At 38.2% G+C, this 20,871-nt stretch overlaps 1 protein-coding gene across 23 annotated transcripts in view; it reads right to left on the reverse strand.

Moving 5' to 3' along the window:
* Positions 1-20,871, reverse strand: part of COL6A3 (collagen type VI alpha 3 chain) — a 151,456-nt gene that overhangs the window by 75,167 nt on the left and 55,418 nt on the right. For 9 of the 23 annotated variants that reach the window (XM_087885827.1, XM_087885810.1, XM_087885787.1 and 6 more), the window contains 6 exons: positions 19,190-19,789; positions 14,116-14,718; positions 9,819-10,415; positions 7,076-7,639; positions 3,636-4,235; positions 2,533-3,132 (listed from right to left, as the gene is read on the reverse strand). In XM_087885827.1, coding sequence (XP_087741953.1) covers positions 2,533-3,132; positions 3,636-4,235; positions 7,076-7,639; positions 9,819-10,415; positions 14,116-14,718; positions 19,190-19,789 — 3,564 coding nt within the window. The remainder of the gene's footprint in view (positions 1-2,532; positions 3,133-3,635; positions 4,236-7,075; positions 7,640-9,818; positions 10,416-14,115; positions 14,719-19,189; positions 19,790-20,871) is intronic. The other 14 variants (XM_087885831.1, XM_087885773.1, XM_087885859.1 and 11 more) reach the window with 8 other exon arrangements.

Consider the following 20,871-nt stretch of genomic DNA (forward strand, 5'->3'; position numbering starts at 1 on the left):
CTCAGTTCATCCACCAGAAAGGCATACTCCCTTCTAGCTCTCAAGAACTTAGGGGGGATTTCTTTCATTGTCATTACTTCCTGGCCTTCCACCCGAAGCTTGTTTTTAAAAGTAGCCTGTAAAATTTCGTTGCGTACTCTCCTTGTAGTAAAATATATCACAATGTCTCTTGGTAGATGTTTCTGTCTAGCAATCCAGGAGTTAACACGGTACAGCTTGTCCATCTGCCAGCCCAGATCATTTTTGGACTCCCCCACCAGCAGTGCCAATGCCTCAGACATCATTTCTCTCAAATTCTCTTGTTTATTCTCCTTCACCCCTCTAAATCTTAAAGCAAATTCCATATCTCTGTATTGTACCATTATTACATCGTCTTCAGCCCTTTGAATTCTGTTTTGAGCTTCTCCTATTTTGCTATCCAAAATTTCAGAAGATTGTTTAATTTCCTCAACTCTGTCATCCACCATCTCAATATTGCTTGCCAGACACTTAAATGCCATTAATATATCATCCCTAATTCCCTGATTGCGAATTGCAATCTCATCTGACACAGCCTGTATCTTTTCATTAGTTTCCTTAATTTTTTCATTGTTTCCTTAATTTTTTCATCAATCACATCAACAATTTTATTTTGTGTGATTTGGAGAGCTTGTTGCAACATTTCCAACGTTAAAGTCTGTGGATCCGCTGGGGGAGCAGAAACTTGTAATCTAGGAATATGAGCTGGGGAGCTACCAGCACTCCCAGTTCCTTTAGTAGGAACAGTTTTTACAGACTTTGAGGCCATTTCCAGTTTGAAATTAGTCTTTATATTTACTCAGAGTCAAAAAGAAGAGTTCCTCAAAAGATTTCCCAATGTTAATTAACGTTTAAAATCCTCCTTCTGTCAGCACAAAAGCTCTTTTTTTTTTCCCAAGCGAAGGGCTGCCAGCAAAACGAAACTTTTCCTGTAACTTTCCATTTCCCCCGCCCTTTCAAGCTTCAATCGCCATATTGTTGCAAAGTACTAAGTGATTACTTCCGAAGGAGGCTCTAGGCATTGGAGTTAGGTAAAAAATACTTGCAGTCTGATTTCTCCTTGCTCGTTCCGCCTGCTGTTAGTTCAAGATGTTAATTCCCTCATTTCCATTCAGCAAGATTGGTCGCGGCTTCTAATTCCGCTAATTAGCTAATTAGCAGAGACGTCCCTGGTCTGGAGCGGCTTGGCAGGCTTTTAGGGAACGCACACCCTTCGCGCCCCAGGATTTTTCCTAGGGCGTTCGGGGGGGTTCTACCTCCACCTGCCTGCTCTTCTCTCTCCCCTTTGCCCTGGGGGAGAATTTCAAGCCTCCAGACAGCGTTTGTCGGCTGTTCTGGGGCTTTAACGGAGCCAGGGAGCAGACGCTCTCAAAAGAACGTCTTTCAAAGCTCGCGGAGCCAGCGGAAGTCCCTTTCCTATAATCTTCAATTGATCCATCAGTGGCCCTCTCAAAGTTCATGTTCCATTCAGCCCATCCATCATTTTGGCTTCTGCCCAGGCTGGGTGAAGCATGTTTCCTTACTTTTCTATCCTCTGCCCACAGTACTACAAAGATTCCCTTCCCCCTTTCTTTACTACCTTTTAAAACTTATTTAATTTTTAACACCTTTTAGTTTAAAAGTTACTCCTTTATGTGTATGAAGCTGAACAATCAGTTCTTCCTTGTTAACAAAGCTTCCATGGACCAGTAAAGGGGCACATGAACAAAAGAACAACTCACTCACTATTGCTTTAATTATGGTAGCATGGGAGGATATAATGATACCATAAAAGGGAAAAAGAAAAAGAAAGGGTTTTGTGTTGATGACAGAGGAAATAATATGGGAAGCAGGGATGAAGGTGTTTGTGTGGGCAAAAATCTGGGAAAGAAAAGAAAAGGAGCTCATTAGAAGAAAACAAACCATAAAAGGAAAAGGCAGGCAGAAGTAGACTCAGCTGCCCAATTGCCAAGCACCAAGGCTTGCCTTTCTGGTATACATGAGAAGGGCCAGAAGCAGTAGTGTAACCAATCAGGTCATATAAGTAGCCAAAGGTAGACTGAGAACATTCTGGCCCTGTTGCCAACCCACTGAAATTTAGACCGGAAATTTTGAAGTTGGTTTGAGAGTCATCAGGAGCTATATCAGAGATAAGCAGTTTAGGCTGCAAGGCTGAATTACCCAAGAGGTCTAGATTTGTTGATTAGAGGTGGGTAATTTCATTCTACCTTGTTTACACAAAAGCAAGTTCTAAACTGAACCTCTAATTAAATATGCAAAAATGTACAATGTGAAAACTATATTGATCTTTGAATGTTATAAAGAAAATTGAATGCTATTTTCTTAACTTTGTCTTTTCATGCAATAACTCTGTTGCAAACTGTCTATTTTTATTTAATTATTTATACAAAGCAGTGTGTTGACTCCAGCTATAGATACTATTGAAAGCAATTTTCATTTTCATACACCTATTTCTTTAAATCCCCCTGAATATTATTCCAACTCCACAGTTTTATTTAAAAATGAAAGACTGACCAGCGATAACCTCAGTAGGTAGTTCAGTTGGCACTTGTCTTGTCAAAAGTGTTGCAAAGATCCGTTTTTCTAATGCTGGGAGCTCAGTAAAATCTCTCACAATAAATGCAGTTTGAGGATTGCTGGTGATCCTTTGCAATTCCGCACTGTCTATTTGTCTTGTTCCAACTCCCAGAGTTCTAATCCCAGAGTTCTGCACCAGAATAGAAGGCCTGCTGATATCATCCTGGGATCTCCCTCCAAGCAAGAGGACTAACTGCTGGGGGACTCCATCTTCTCGCCTACTTCCTGCTGATCTGATAAAGAGAGTCTTCATGACATGGTCCAGAGCTTTCCCAACATTCAGGGGAGAACCGCCTTTGTGCCTTAAGCGTCGTATGGCTTGTAGCACACTCTCTTTGGCCGGATAGGCTTTTAAGTCGAACTCGGGAAACACTTCATTGCTAAATTGGACAACAGCAATTCTCACTCTACTTGGTTGGATATCTAGTTGCTGGACAATCCGGTAAATGAAATCACGAATGTGAGCAAGTCCATCTGGTCTGACATCATCAGAGCTGTCAACAAGGAAGACGATGTCCATTGCTTCACTGTCAATGTCTACAATGAGGGGTGGGGACAATGGGAAAACAGAATAAGACCAGTTTTTTTCTCACAGAAAGGAGATCATGTTTAATATGCAGGTTCAAGCCCTGGCTAGCTCCTGTCTCAGTGAAGAGAATCTGGGTTAGCAGCAGTAGACAATTTAAAGTCCTGTCAGTTGAGAGGTAAAGCTGGTCCAAAAGGACCAGTGGTCAAATGCAGAACTTACAATTTATCTTCCTCTGCTTTTTTTAAAAAAAATCAAAAACACCTCTTACAATTCTGTTTGGTGCTTTGGATCCCTGAAAATGTGGCAACCCTGGTTCCCAAGTGAGATGGTTGTCATTCTGATCCTAATAGAGAAATAAAACTTGGCTTGGGCCTAGAGAAATATTACAGCTCTGTCTTGCCAAATGCCAAAAATAAGGCTCCTCTCTGCTAGTCACTGCAACAAGGAAGCAGGAAAGATAGGGAGATGATGGGGAAATGTTCTATGCAGACAATCCTACAAATCATCTTACCTGGAGGGCGACTTGTATCAGCAATGATTTTTTTAATTTTCTGGGTAGTTAATGTTGTAAGAGGGGTTAACATTTTCTGTTCCAGACTAGGTAGATCTTGGTAAGTTGACACTTGAAATACATAATCACGACTAAGTGCTATTTTGGTCATTTCCTCAGGATCTACATTCTTTCCAATAGGAAGCGGAGCCACACCAATCTGTTTGATCTGGTGTACCGGGTTCTCTGTATCATCATGAGGTTGGTGGGAATAAAGAAGGATTAAAAACTGAGGTGCTCCTTCCTCTATGCGACTCCCAGATGGCCTTGTAAAGATATTCTTTGACACATATTCTAAGGCGGAACCAAGATTCACTTGCCTCCCACCTCTGGGACTTAGTCTTCTCACTGCAGCTAGCACCTCCTCCTTGGTAGAATGTGCATTCAGCAAAAATTCAACTTTGGGATTATCACTGAATTGAATTACAGCTATTCGAGTAGCATCTGAACCCACATTCATATTGTTTACAAGCCGTTCGATAAATTCACGAATTGAAGGGAATTCAGAAATTGCAAACTGAGAGCCATCAATAAGGAAAACGACGTCTTTCTTTGTATCTGCTATAGAACAAAAAATGATATTAGATGACAGTCAAAATTATACTAGCAAATAAATTCAACATGGTTAAAGAAATTAATTAACTAATATTAACAGCCACACGGTACAAAATATTATTAAAAAGCTATAGAAAATAAACTCTGAAAAGTTGATTGGAAAATAGTGTTTCTGATTAAATTGATATATGATGTTTATAGATTTTACTTACCTTTTTCTATTGCCCATTTCTTCCATAAAATTCTCAGGGGGAGACATAGAGGGTATCCATATATACTATTTGCTTTACTAAGCTATGCAATTGTTGAAATATGTAATGTATGTTTATTACAATTGAATGTATTTAAAACATTTCCAGAGCATTTGTATCATAGAAACAAAGATACTGATTGAATAAAATATTAACAAAAATCTATGTGATGGCTTGAATCTTACATGTCTATATTTAGAAGAATAAATAATGGTTTGTGGTGATGTGCAACTCCTGTTAGCCTAGAATCCCTCTGAAATGGAATACCACATAGTATCAGCTATTCTATTGCTATATGCAGAAGACGATCATATTCAATATATAGAAGACTATCATCATTATAAAGGATATTTGCCTATTTTTCTATGTCAATATGCATGGGAAGTCGGGTCACTAGTAAAGTAACACAGAACAGCAATTGGGTGGATACCTGCCAGTTATCATTTTTCATAATGACCAGCACTGTTATCCTTTCTGGGCATTAGGGGAAGAAATAGTGATTGTATTTTTTTAAAAAAGGAAAATTCTTTACTGGCCTTATTTATGGAAATGGGAGGCGGGGGATTGAGAAAAATAAAATCTTAAGAAATGTTCATAAAGATATCTTTTGGCTTTACTAATTATATGGTTCTAGAAATGTGATTGTCTCATTCAGAATTCTGAAGTGAGCAGGCTGTTGAAAATAGTGATTTTTGAAAAGCAGCAGCAATTAATTTTGGCCAGCCCATGTTCTTTATTTGCTTTGTTTATTTTAAGTCGCAAATTACAGTATAATAATAATTTTAAAATCCCCTGAGCCAAATGATGGAAAAATCAGCTCAGTGGCGAAAGCTTCTATTTTTGCCCTGGTCAGTTGGGTGACTCTGAAATGAGTTGCTGTATTCAGTTCACTAATACCAGAAACAAGGAGAGCAATTTCAGAAACGAAAAAATTTGTCTGCAGCTCAGTGACATCTGCATTTTCAATGCCAATGCTAAAAGGATCATCTTCAGATCCAAGGAAGCTTTTTTGACATCATCTCTTGTCTTTTTAGCTGACAGCAAAACCAAGAACTATGGGACACCTTCAGATATCCTGCTTCCAGGTGGGCTCAGGAACACATCCCTAACAAGTTAATTTAGGGCTTCCCCTGTGTTAAATGAAGAGCCCATAGGAGATCATCTCTGGGTGACCTTGATCATCTCAATCTTTTCACAGTGTATTCGTTCTGAAGGAACTCCAGGCTGATAGTATTACTGTGCTGGACTAAAGTCCAGCAATCTGGACTTTATCAGGACCAATATCCAGATTATCAGCAATTCTTTGTACAAAAGTATTAAATTCTGTGGAACTACGTCTGGAGCCATATGAACCATCTATCAGAAATACATCATTCTTCTTCTGAACTTCAGATTCATAGATTCAGAAGGAAAAAATGAGATTCATCTTCACATCAATCATTTCTTAGAATGTGTTCATTTTTATATTTTAGTGAATTAACTTTGCTTGTTCTACTAACACAGTTAAAAAAATTGGGAAAACAACGAAAGAAAAGGCATCATAAAGGAACAATGACGTGAAACCCAAAGATGTTCATTTCAGAATTTGCTGATAGACGAGGAGCGTATGAGACCTACTAGTTTCTCAGAGGAATCTTCTGTTATTGAACGTAAAGATTTGAAATAACATTGTGTCCTTCATAATACAACTGTTTTTGTTTTTGTTTTTGTTTTTGATATTTTCAAATTTTCTTTTCTCAACTTTCTACATTGCATAGTCACTTCCCAATGACTATGTTCTGGATTGTTGCTTTCCTGATGTCATCTGCAGCAGGATCACAAAGAGGGTAGAGGTGGTACATTTCTACCCTGAAATACTTCCTAAGGAATGTTGCTTTTCCATTACTAGGGTCAGAGTAAAACAGTTTATTTACAAAGAGTCCTTGGAAGAGTTGGTAATGAGATTCCCTTTCCCCAAATAATTTTGTATTTCCACAGCCCTGACAAATAAATTGATACTAGATACAAGTTTCAGGGCTGAAAAATCTTTAATTTCTGAGACTCCTAGAGTCACTAGAATCTTTATTCACATTGGTTTTCGCTTCTTGCACTTGCACAACTGGGGTTTTTCTGTGATATTGTGAAGCCCTGATTGAATCTTCTATTATTATTTTAAGATGACATTATTAGGGGTTTCATGGGTGATGTATTTCTGTAGCAAAACATGTCCCTGGAAATTTCCCAGAATAAAATTCCTAAAAGGAGAACTAGCTAGCTTTTCCCATTCCAAGTTTATTGACCATGAAAAATGGTCCTGAACTTTGTTCTAAATTTGGGTTCAGCCCACAATTGTTTGTCAGTTTTCAGCTGAGGAATGTGTTTGCAATTTTGCCAAAGTGTATTGGTTTCAGAATTATATCTGATTGCCTATGTGTCACCTTCTGACTGGTTTTAGTAGGCTATAGAAAATCAGATCTTTCAAATGACTGAACATTTGTTTGATTGCAGTGGGGTAACCAATTAATCAAACCACCCCAATTAATCAGTCAGTCAGTCAGTCTGAATATTTTAAAAAATAATGAACATCAAGTGATAAATAAAAATGAAGAAATATACCTTGAGGTTTAAGTTCTATGGTTTTCAACAGATTGACTATTTCAGGTTGTATGTCTCCAATTTGAGAAAGGGTATTAACCTTTAGAATGAACTGAGGGGCATAAACTATCCTTTCTAATTCAACTGGATCCGAGGTCTTGGTTTGGATAACAAAAGTAATCACACCAGTTTGTTTCAGGGTATCAGCACTTTCATCCACAGTATCATCTGATCTCCCAGCCACAAGAAGAACCAGGAATTGTGGCACGCCTTCTTCAATCCTGCTCCCAGCATGTTTTACAAAGATGTCTTTTACAGCATAATCTAATGCAGCTCCAATGTTCAGTAGCCTTCCTCCTTTCATCCTCATCTTTCTCACTTTCTGAAGGATTTCTATCTTGGATGGGATGTCAAAGTTGAACTCCACATTTACATTGTCACTAAATTGTGCTACAGCTATTCGTACAGCATCTGGCCCCACATTCAGGTCAGAAATAATTTGGAACACAAACTCTCGAACAGCAGGAAACTGGCCAGCCACGTTCATTGAGCCATCAATCAAAAATAAAATATCAATCTTGTTTTCTGGAATGAAGTGAGGTAAAAATATTCAGTATGTATCATTTTATTACAGAATTTCTGTTTATATAAGTGACAAGAAATCCAAATCACATTTTATTAGTAAGGAATATAATTTGACTCAGGTGATCGCTTTGGCATCTTTGATTACATTTTTGGTACAAGCTTCCACAATTGAAGAAAAAAATTGACATGGCATCAGAGGGAAATGTGGAACAGTGGGGAAATCTGAATCAGTTTACTACCAGTTCGCTGGCTGCGCATGCGTGCTGTGCGCCAAACGCGCACTGTGCGCACGCATGCACAGTGCCCACCACCCACCAAATGTGAGGTGTGCATGCGCATGCAGTGCACCCCAACAGGAGGAATGGGGTAAGTAGAACAGCACATCGGGGGAGGGGGGGTGATTAGCTGTGGCACGCGATCTTCGGAGCCTTTTTTTTTACTTTTAAAAGCATTTTTTACAACCTATTCAAGTGAATAGGTTGTAAAAAATGCTTTTAAAAGGTAAAAAAGGCTCTGACGATCGTGCGGCACAGATGTGATCGTTGGAGCCTTTTTAAAAACTTTTTTAAAGCATTTTTACCACTGGTTCCAGAGAACCAGTAGTAAAAAAAATGCCTAAAAAGTTTTTTAAAAAAGTTCCGAAAATCAGCTGAGCGATGCATAATCTTCGGAATTTTTTTTTTTTTTTACTTTTCAAAGCACTTTTTACTACCGGTTCAGTGAACCAGTAACCTTTTTTACTATCAGTTCGGGAAAACCGGACCGAACCGGGAACATTTCACCCCTGCTGTGGAATCATAGAGTGATTTACAACTTTGGGGGAAATGAACTCTTGGCTCCTTAAATGAATTATGCATATTACATTTCTGGTGAGACTCATGATATAGGACAGCACATTACTCTACCACCTCTCCAATGCTTAAATAAGCCCCTTCACTAGTAGCCTGTTTGCTTTTTATCAAGGAGGCTGTAATATAAAAATTTGGGACCTTTATCACCTTAAGTTTCAGAAGAAGGAATAAGGTTCTTCTCACAGTATTATATTAATACAAAAAGGAAATACCTATTCCATATAAATATACTTTGTTGTCCTTAATAAAGATATATACTGCTTTACTTGTTGGCATCTGGTCATTATCTACATTTTCCTAATGTATTTTAAGGAATAAGGTTTCCAGATACCAGTATTTCTAAGAACTGATTCATATATGCACATAATTGCCTTGATAGTAACATCAATAGGTAAGTTTGCATTTGAAAATGAAGCATCACCACTTTACTACACTGAGCAATAGTATTCATTCTGCAAAGTTTTTCTTCTGAAAAATCATAATTGTTTTTGGCTCTTTTGCAAACAGGCTGCATAATATTTCACATTGGGACAAGGGACCATATTTTTAAGGGAATGATATGAAATCTCTTGTTCTCTCGCTCTCTTAATATTTAAATCACCCTGAAAGCACTTGCACTATTCAGGACTTATCATAAAACTTCCACTTCAGAATATTTCTTTAATTTGTATGTCCACATATAAATCCAGAAGTGCTGAGTGGCAAGAAGTCTACATGGGAAGAGACCTGCAAGCAATGATCTTCCTAATATTCTGATAAGAAATGGAAATATTATTGGCATTCCTATATTTACAATTTAAGCTCCTCCTGTCATTTGCTCAAAAGGCTTGATTTTAAAATGGCTTAAGAAAAAACTTTCTGGACTGAGACATTTTGGTAATGGCATGTGAGATATTCAGTCTGGACAACAGGCTCTTGTGTTCTCCCACTGGACAATTCCCCTGCTGCTGGGCCTTCCCGCTTCTTTCTGCTAGGAAAATGTTGCCAATCACTCTCCCGCTTGTGGGGGTGTATGTGTATAATAACAGTAGTAAAAAGTATATGATGCTGGACCAGTGGGTGGTGTTTTTCAATTTCCTAGACCACAGTTGAAAATCAGGGACTGACCCAAAGTCATCCACTGTGCCGTCTGTGCCTAAAAGGCAGAGCAGAGCCTGGCTGTCCCACTCCTGACCCAGCACCATAGCCATGGCACTGCCTCTAGTTATTAATATAAGATATAAAATGTCAGATATAATAAGATATAATTAATAGCTCATAAAATTAGTATGCCACTCAAAACATATCTGCATGATAAAAGTCAATGTAATATGAAAAAATCAAATTACCTGTTGATGTGATCGTAATTTCTTCCACATCTCCACTAACATATGTTGTTAGTGGACTAATCATTTCCTGTGGTAAAGCTGGCAGAGAGCTGAATTCATCCTTAAAATATACTATTTGTGGATTAAATGCAATCTGCTGAAGTTCTGCTAGTTTGGCATTCCTAACCCCAACACAAAAGGTGAGCACTCTCGCACGAGCTAAGGCATTGGCGGCATCTTGGAAGGCATCAGCAGATGGCCCTGCCGCAAGGAAGACTAGCACTTGAGGGACATTCACATCTTTCCTGCTCCCACCTGCTTCAGTGAAGTGATTGGAACGCACAAAATCCAGTGCAGCTCCTGAATTCAGAATTGACCCCCCTTGCAGTCTCAACTGCCTCAGACGAGAAAGGACATCTGCCTTGGTTAGGAAGGAATTTAGGAAGAATTCTGTTTTGGGGTTCTCACTAAATTGTACCAGGCCGATTCGTACATCATCAATTCCAACATCAAGGGAATTAACTAGGTTCACAAGAAAGTCACGGACATATGGGAAGTTGGTATTTCCAACGTTGACTGATCCATCCAAAAGAAAGACGATATCTCTTTTGGTTACAACTGCAGTAGAGCACAGAAAATAACATGAGACTTCATAGAAAAACATACCAGTATTGGTCATGTGTGCATTTGCAACTGCGGTACACACATGTATACCTCATTCAAGAGACAACAAGACTGGACAGGACAGGACAGGACAGGACAGGACAAGGCAAGACATCACAGCCATGAAAAGAAGAACCAAGAGGAGTATCAAGAACCATCCACCGCGTGATTAATCAAAACACACCAACTACATTTTAAAATGTGATATTTCTCAGATTTCCATTTGCAAGTAATGACTGCTAGCTACGTGTGTGCATGTGGAACTGTGTAAAGATTCTATTTCCCTGAATTCAGTGGACAATGCATGTGTGCTAGAAAGTCTTCCAAAGACTCTGATCATAGATTAATTGGAAAATCTTCACCTGTATATTTGATTCAATTTGATATAGGTGGTTAAGGCATCAGGCTACAAATTGGGAGACTTTGAGTTCTAGTTCTGCCTTAGGCACAAAGCCAGCTGGATGACTTTGGGCCAATCACTTTATCTCAGTTCTAAGAAGGAAGCAATGGCAAACCACTTCTGAAAAATCTTGCCAGGAAAACCGCAGGGACTTATCCAGGCAACCTCTGAAAATCAGACATGATTTGGAAAATAACATGTAAGTTGGCAACATGAATTTTTCAGGATAGAGTGCTCTGCTTTGACCACTTAATGTTCAAAGGGCTAAATTTCCTGCCATGAACTGGGCCTATTTCTACCCCTTTACCAGTTAAAAACTTGAATTTTATCTAGAAATTTTTAGATAACAAGAGAGCCTATAACCATGTTACTAGGCATGGACCATGGCATAGAAAGCTACAGAATTCAATTTGCAATTAATCCAATTTTAACAGATGAGTTTTAGATGAAATTAGGCAACCATAATACATTGGGTCATCATTTCAGAGACGTAACTTACCTAACAGTTGCACACTTTCATGCAATTTCCCTGACCTTCGCCATAATTCTGTCACAGTCTTGTGCACCCCTGTGCACTCCCATGTACCTTCCCCAACCCACACCATACCCTTGACTAGAACGTCTTGCACACACCTATGCATCCTCCCTGACTCATATGACACCCTTTGCATACTATTGTGCAGCCTCCCCAATCTGCATGGCAACTTTCACACAATCCCATGCACCATCCTGATCTGAGTGCTACCTTTTGCACATCTCTGCATACCACTCTCAATGGGGAGGAATGCAATGCACCCTGTGGATCAAGAAGGGGGGGGGTATGCAAGAGATTTTGAGCAGGTTGCAGAGGATGCATGGGAATGCAGCACAAGTTGGGAAGGGTGCATGGGGATGCACAGAATGCAGAAGAGGTGTCATGCAGGTTAGGGGGGATTTGGATGTAGCATGGGTTGGGAAAGGCATGTGGGGGTTGAGTGCAGCATGGGTCAGAAAGAGTATATGGGAGTGCATCAGAGGTGCTGTGCAGTTCAAGGAGGACATATGATGGTGCAATGCAAGTCAGGAAGGATGCACAGCAGTGCGTGAGAAATGTTAAATGAGTTGGGAATGGTGTGTGGGGATTAATGTGGTTGTGGGAAAGGTGCTTTATGGATCAGGGGTCAGTGCATTGGTGTGTCTTCATTCAAGAAGGGTGCATAGGGGTGCCTGAGTGGCCAGTGTAGTATGAGTGCATATTAGCAGGTTGCACAGCTGTGGGAGATTTATCCAATAAATTTATGATCTTCCCTGCCAATTTCTTAATTGCCAGTACTCCCTATCAGCTTCCCACAAGCAAAGTTTTTCTTTGCAATCATGATCAAGTGCTGGCTTCTCCAGTGACTTTTGAGAAACGGGCAGGGAAAGTTTGAAATGATGATCATACAATGATGTCTGGCTGCAGCAGTGCAGTAGCCACAACCATTCCAAATTTCCTTCCCAAGGGAGTAATGGGTGCTGGCATTCTGTAATTTAGCCCTTTTGAAGTATCTTGGTTGAAAAAATTGTTGTCCAGTGATGCACCATTTTGTCCAATTGATGGTTAGAGACAGATATGGGAGATAGTAATATATAGGTACAGAGAATTCCATGTTCTTCAATCAAAACTGTAGGAATGTCTGCATAAATGGATATCTTGTTTAGAAATGTTTAGAATGTAATGTTTAGAAATGCTACCAAAGGAAAAAGTGAAAGTAAAATCTTTTGCTGCCTATTATCAAATGTTCCCTATTAGTACCTATTGGTGCCCTATAAAACCCCACCCACACTGTTCGACAATTTTTTCCAGTCCACTGAAGAGGCTTCAAACGATTGGGTGTGTGGGATGGGGCAATTTGTTTCCATGTAGAATTGGATCAACTTAATTACAGAAGTGAACATTTATTTAAAAGGAGGAATGTACATCCATATTACATATTTACAAAGAGAAAAGGGAGAAGAAGAAAATGTATCTTCACAAATATAGCAACATTTAAGAGCATTTTTAATTTCAGTTCTAAAATAAAAATGTCATCAGTAATATGTACCATGCAAGAAAATATTAGTAAGAAATGTACATTTTGAAAAAGGTTTAAGTTGCAGATTTTACTATATTCTAATTTAAGGGTAATTAAGTGATATCTGGAAAGTTAGCAAATTAAGGATGATGTACTGTAACTTCAAAGTGGTTATGAGCATTCAACATTATAGAGGAGGCCATTTAGAAAACTAACATTTTGTGGTTATAACTAATGTTTTCACTTCCTTGTATATTGTATGATAAGATTAGAGTAAACAGTTACATTACCAGATGGATAGATGATGGAGAAGGAAGTAGATTGACCATCTCAGGGATTAAATTTCCTATTTAAAAAATCTCCTTCCCTCAATTCTTAAAATAAATTACGGATTGCTAAATTTTTAATGAACTTATTATTATACAATTCTAACTTTGATGGGAGAAAAAAAGTATTTATATTATTTTGAAGGAGGATATACAAGTCCTTTAGAAAAAATAATAATGAATCTATGCATTTCTCTACTAATATTTTATGGCTATTAATAAAGAGCTAATAGCTGTAAATGAACTAAGTAATCACTGAATAATTAAATAGTATGGAAACTGAATAAGGGATAACTGATTCCAGCTAGCTCAATTTGGCAGAAACATCAAGGTGATCAAATTAATAAATGCACAATGCTAATGACTTTGAACCTGCCATTTTTACATGTAAGGCAAAAGAAATATATAGAAAAATATATCTCACAATGTTTTCAAATGTTAGCTACAATGTATAGCAATATTTTCTATACCAACTTTTAATTGTCAAAATTATATAGTTAAAAACAAACAATAAAAACCTATCCATAAATAACTTCAAGCAATGAATAGACTCTATAGGCAGTTCTTGTATAGTAACTGTTCCAAGTTACAATGTTGATGAAAAAACAACTTAATAACCAATCCTCTCATTTATGACTTTCGCAGGTTAGTAATGCAAAGGAAAGCTGAAGTAAAATTGCAGTTTCACTTAGTGACTATTTTGCAATGACCAAGTTGCTAGCCTCAGTTGCGGTCACTAAAAAAGGGCTACCTGTATGTACCAGCTAGTGACAGGAATCAAACAGCAAAATGAATGAATGAATGAATGTATAAATAAATAAATACATATGTTATACATATATATAAAAGTTGTTCTTTTTTTAAAAAAAGTGTTAAATAAAACGAACAAAAATTACCTTCTGTTGATGGTATTTCCACAATTTTTTCATGGAATGTCCTTATAGGTAACAAAACATCAGGAATGATGGCTGTTAGTGCAATTGTGCGGAATTCTGGGGGGGTGAAAAGCATGCTTGGTTTCTGGGCAATTTGTTCGAGTTCAGTACGATCAGCATTTCTGGCTCCCACAGCAATGACCACGATGCCATTCCTTTTAATTTCTTGTGTTGATTGGAGAACATCATCCCTGGACACACCCCCAGTGATCAGAACCAACATGGGAAGGACACCTTCATCAATTCTGGCCCCAGCAGCACTGGTGAAGAAGTTGTTTTTAACAAACCGCAATGCTGAGCCTGTATTAAGTGTGGCACCACCCATTGGTTTTATTTTCCTAATATTGGTGACGATATCTTTTTTTGTCTGGAAGCTATTAAAATAAAATTCTGGTCTTACAGTATCTGCATATTGTGCCACTGCAACTTGAATGAGATCTGGTCCAATTTCCAGTCTGTTGATGATTTTGGCCACGAAATCACGAATTGCATTAAAGGGGCCAGTTCCCAATGCAGTAGAACCATCTATCAGGAAGACTATGTCTCTCTTATTGACTTCAACAACTGTAAGCAACAATATATAAGCAGTCAGTGTGCTTACTCACTGAAGAACACAAATAAATTCTGAATCGGTGCAAGCATTATTAGATAAACATTCCTATTTGTTGTACAAGACATTTACTTTAATTGTTGAGTTACAGTATATTCAATCTAACTTTATGTTTATGATTTTTTTGCACTTCAGTATTTCTGCTTAAAATTCATGGGTAATATTCATGCAACTACATTTTTCTGGCTTTACAGTAGAATAACATCAAAGCCTATAAAATTCTGCCTCCCCTCCCACTTCCATGCATGGAAAGACCAAGAAAAGGTAACTAAACAACTTTATAACAGCAAAACATACCTAGGTCCAAAACCTGCAGGAAACCAACATCAGTAAGTGAACAGCTTTATGAATGAGCACACAATTCCAAAAATAAGTTAAAGGGATTTCATACTACCTTGGTAATATTCCCATTAAAAATCAATTAAATTAACCTATCACCTTGAAATGTAATGGCTCTCATATGTAACTGTGAAGAAAGCTTTATTATTGCAAGATCATGTACTTCTATGCAAACTGTCCCAAAGAGTTTCCACTGGGATCCTTTTGCCCAGTCTGCCACAGACACACTTAACTTCAACAATAGTTTCCACTTTTCCTCAAATATGGAACAACATGCTGTGATAGGTTAGTCTGATTCATCACCCAACTTCCCTGTTATACTTTAGGATGGGGCTGAAAATATTTTGAGGGGATTAAAATTGTTTTAATTGCTATAGTTAATTTTACTGTAGATAGACATTTGTATGCTACCTTAAGCCAGAAGTCAGCATGTGAATGAATGAATGAATGAATGAATGAATGAATGAATGGTGAACTCAGTACTGAGTGGAAGCAAACTAATTAACCATTGGCATCAATAAGAAATAAATAATATACATATGTATTTCAAACTATGCATATCCAGCCCCAATAGAAGAATAACTCAGCAAGTTACTAAGGAAGTTGTTGAGATAGTAGTAGCAAGTCAACTACAGAGTATCCTAGATGAAGCAGATCATTTGAATCCTCATCAGTCCAAAAATGGTGATGTGGAAGATAATAGATCTTAGGGCAAACATGATTATGACTCAGATGTGAAATTCACATCAATCACTTTTAGCTCCAAAAGATCTATTACTTTGGGATGTAAGCATACTAATGAAATGATTCAACTTTCAAATCTTGAGATGATAGGTAGACTGACTACTGCACTTCAAAGGAGGCTAACATGCATCTTTCCTGTTTTCATATATATACTTTCATTTGTCCAGCACAGAAACTAGGCAAACACTCAGGAACTGTGTTTTTCACAATCTTAAGGGCAGGTTTAATTTTAGAGCCGTAATATTGCCATAAAATATTGTATACAGCTCACAGTGATTGAAAAGTCATTTAATTATTAAACATTATGGTTGAATATAATAAATGTCTGTAGTTTTAGAACTTTTCTCTTTTGGTTCCTTCCTGGGGCTGCAGATAAGTGTGACCACCTGGACTACCAGTACAATCCTTCCTAAGGGATCCTCCCTGTATGGATTTGGGAGTGGAGTCCTAAATAAATAGCACTTGGCCTCCAACTGTCTTTTGAGGAAGTATTCTACTACAAAGTTACCCTAGATGAAGCAGTTTATCTGGACCCTCTCCAGTCATTTTCAAGCTTGGTTTTGGGACAGAGACAGCATTGAATTCATACATAATTCATTGTAAATTATACTAAATCATAAAGACAAGACAATTCTATTATTCTAATCCAGACTTCCAGGGGGAAAGCCTTAACATTTTCAAAGACCACCCAGGTAACCTGAAGGTTGGAAAGCAAGAAGATGTAGCTTTTTCCACCCTACTTGCCTTTTCAACCCACCCACCCCACTTTGTTTCTAGGATTATTTAAAGTTTGAAACAGGGTTGGAAACAGGGCTTTGGTTGGATCTCATTTTCATTATCTCCAAAACTGCAACATTCAACTTGGAAAAATAGAGAGACAGATTTATGAAATAGAGATTCCAGACTGAAAAATATCAGGTTATTTGACCTATCACCAGGACACTGATAGGTACCATTTTTCAATCTGGAATCTCAGTGACAGGAAAGATTACTAAGAGTTTCATTCTATGAATTGCTTTTATCTTTCAGATCCTGCTGTTGCATAGCAGATAAGATATAGAGTGAGCACATTTTAAATTGCAGTAGACTGTTTATTTCATTCTAGAACCCCAAGATAGCACAGACAAAGATCTGAGAATGCTGAGACCCTGAAACTTGAAGTAGAGGAAGAACCTAGAGCAGGGGTGTTCAACTCGTGGCCGTCATATGCTGGCCACCCCACTCCCATTTTAGCAAAGGGGAAAAAAGTTGTGATATGTCACATGACAACAACATGTCATCGCAAGTTTGACACCCCTGACCTAGAGCTTATTGACTGGGAAATTCTGGGAGCTGAAGTCCACACAGCTTAAAGTTGCCAAGTTTGAAAAACACTGACCTAGAGGAAGTGCAAAGTTGGTGCCTTGTATAAAAAAAGGTGGACCTTTTTGAAGTAGAAATCCCAGACAGACTTGTATGTGTGGATTAAGCAAACAGTATTGATATGTATAAATGTGTGCATTGAGTAGATTGAAGACCAAAACTTTTAAGACAAGCAAAGGTGAAAGTAAAGGTTCATTCTCTGAGCTTGTGGGTTGGTTTCCAAACATTTCATTACCAGGCTAGATAACATCTTCAGTGGAGTTTAGGGGATGTCAGTCAGGGGTAAAATGCACTTATCTTTCCTACCAGCTCACTTCACTCGCATGCGCCATTGTCTGCGCATGCGCAGAAGGTCAAAACCGGGACATGATGATGTCCCAGTTTGGGAGAGCACAGCCTCATGCAGCCAAACCACCCACTGCTGGCGCTACCAGCACGCACAAGCCGGATAGAGACGGTTGCATTTCACCACTGATGTCAGTGTTCTTTTTATAACAGCTTCAGGTATGGATGTGTGTCAAGTGAGGGTCTTGTGACAGGTCTTGTGATGGGTCAGCTGTCAGTCATCAGTTAGTCTTGTGATGAGTGTTGTGATAAGATTACCTCAGGTCAGGGTCCTTGGGAGGTGAATTGCTGGGGGGGGGGTGGAGGAATTGTGTGGATTGATTGAGGGTCAGTGCTGTCTCTGGTTGACTGTGTAGCTGATTTGAATTCTGAGGGATTCATAGCTGGTTGTAGGTCAATGTGTCTGTTGATGGAATTATTTGTGGAGTGCCAGACTTTGATGAACTCACAAGCATGGCGGGTGGTAGCGTGGCCAATGATTTTTTTGTTGCTCCAATTGAACTGGTGCTGTTTGGTGTTGATGTGGGTAGAGATTAAGGATTTGGGATCATGGAATTTGACTGCCAGCTGGTATTTGTGGATCCTGGTTTTTAATTGATGTGATGATACAGTTGACTCATCAAGACCCATCACAAGAGTCAGTGATGACTCACAGATGATCCATCACAAGTCCTGTCACAAGACCTTCACTTGATACACCCACACCTGAAGCCTTTGTAAACAGAGGAACACTGACAGTGACATCCCCTAAACTCTGCTGAAGATGTTACCTAGCCTGGTAATGAAATGTTTGGAAACCATCCAACAAACTCAGAGAACGAATCTCCACCCTCATCCTACACCCGAGCTATAGATATTTGCCACTATTACAAGCAAAGATTTTCCCCTTCTCATCCTTCACTCTGATGTTTATTCTTTCCCTGAAAAAACTAAGAAAGATGAGTTCCTAAATTTCAGGCAAAATGTTAAAATTGGCAATGCCATTTGGAATTTCACAACTCCTGTTCATGATTGTGGTCATAATAATGGCAATAGTAGTAACATAACTGCTATTTCTTAGTGCATTTTTTAAATGGCAAAGTACATAAGTAAGTACTACTTGAGGACCCAGTTTGTGGGGGCAATAAGCTGACTTTGTATAAATAAACAAAAGTATGAAGGCTATTGCTTAACGCATTGTAAGCCGCCCTGAGTCTCCGGAGAAGGGCGGCATATAAATCAAATTAAAAAAAAAACTTTGGTGGGAAGATAACAGCATTTCATGTGCCTTGGTGTATAGTCATGCCAGTATGGTATCTATGTTTATGCAGTTATACATAAGCATCTGCCCTCAATCCAGAGGTGGGTTTCAGCAGGTTCTGACCAGTTCTGGAGAACCGGTAGCGGAAATTTTGAGTAGTTCGGAAATGGGGATTTTGCAGTATCCTTCCCCTACCACGCCCACCAAGCCACTCCCACCAAGCCATGCCATGGCCACGAAGCCACACTCACAGAACTGGTAGTAAAAAAATTTGAAACCCATCACTGCCTCAATCCCATCATTCTCAATCCTCAGGCTACTGTCAAACAAATAACATTTGATATAAGAGCAAATATAACTAAATTGAAGATAACAGTGCATTGAAAAATACATACCTTCTGTAAGAATGGTTGGGGCATCTAACAAAATGAGCCTTTGGGCCACTCCAACAATGTTTGGCAGTAAGAGTTCTTGAAGTTCACCAAGGTTACGTGTATCCAGGGCAGTAAATACGAAGCTTGCATCAGTAGCAATTTGCTGAAGCTCTGCATTGTCAGCATTTTGGACCCCAATGCAAAATGAGAATATACTAGCTTGCTTAATTGCTAAAACTCCTTCTCTTATGTCATCACTAGACTCAATATTACTTATAAGCACTAAAATCTGTGGCACACCTTCCTCTATTCTGCTGCCTCCTGAGTGGGTGAAGTGGTTTTGCATGACAAAATCAAGAGCGTCTCCAATATTAGCTTCCTCGCCACCAAGAATGCTAAGGGCCTTCACTGCCTCTAGAATATCAACTTTTTGGGTGTAGCTGTTCAAGGAGAATACAGTTCTGGGTTCATCACTAAACATAACCACCCCAATGTGTATGAGCTCAGCTCCAACTGAGAGTCTTTCAATTAAATTTGCAATGAAATCACGAATGGCTGCGAAAGTGACAGTGCCGTTCTTTGATCCGTCAATAAGGAAAATAATGTCAGCAGATTCTTGTGCTTGAAAAAAAGAGAAATGCAACAGGTGAAAGCATTAAACCAAGTGAATCCATGCAAGTTGAATAGTGTTCGACATGTTTCTTTGAAAAACAGCAAGAAACACGATTATGGAGGGAAAAAACATGTGGTGACCAAAGTCAATGAAACTTGCCTGCCAGTTCTGCATTCTGATTGAATATGAATGATCAGTCTTTAGAAAAATTGCCCCAAGGACAGTTTTTGTATTGTAAAAACTTGGAAATTACTATATTTTGCAATCACAGATGGGCCATTCTCATATTAAAATAAAATGAGGCTCTAAAACAACTTCATCATCAAAGAAATGTGAACTTTGTACATGGCGGGAGAAGCTTTTTTCTATATACAATGCCTTCTTATGCCACATTTCAGTTATATGTAGTCCAGGGTTTACTTCCTACACCCATAAAATGTGACAAAATATAAATGGAAAATGTTTCCATTTTGACATTCAACATGGATCAGAAATAAGAAACAGTTTAATTTGGAATTCTCTATATATTTACTTCAAAGGGTCTTAAATCAGAGAAAAATACATGGAATTGCATGGCAAATGAAGCAATCATGCATTTGTTTTCAAAATACAAATTTGAGTCAAGTGGCTAATGATAATAAATGCAATGGAATAATAATAAAATTATAGGAGTTAAGAAAAATATTTTTGAAGCAGAAAAGATTTTAAAGGCCTATCATGTTAAAAATGTAATATAATAAATAAAGGAATTTTTGGGAACTGGGAAACATACTTATAAAATTTTATGTTTCAATTTATTAAACAAATTAAGAATTAAATAAATACTTCATTCAAAAGCCAAATGTTTGTGTGTATATATACTTTCTGTATCTAAGGATTATTAGATTATTCAATTATATTTGTCTGCATATTTTCTAATTCTAATCTACATAAAACCAAAGTGCAAAAGAAAAGAAAGTAAGCATATATAAGTATCCTTGCATATGTCATTTATGGGAATATAATGTTAACATTACAACAAAAACGTACTTCTGATTTAATTGTTCACATATTACCACTGGATATTCAATCAAGTAATGCAGAATCATGT

The sequence above is a fragment of the Pantherophis guttatus genome, chromosome 1, assembly GCF_059756535.1.
Source record: "Pantherophis guttatus breed Tessera chromosome 1, ASM5975653v1, whole genome shotgun sequence".
Lineage (NCBI taxonomy): Eukaryota > Metazoa > Chordata > Lepidosauria > Squamata > Colubridae > Pantherophis > Pantherophis guttatus.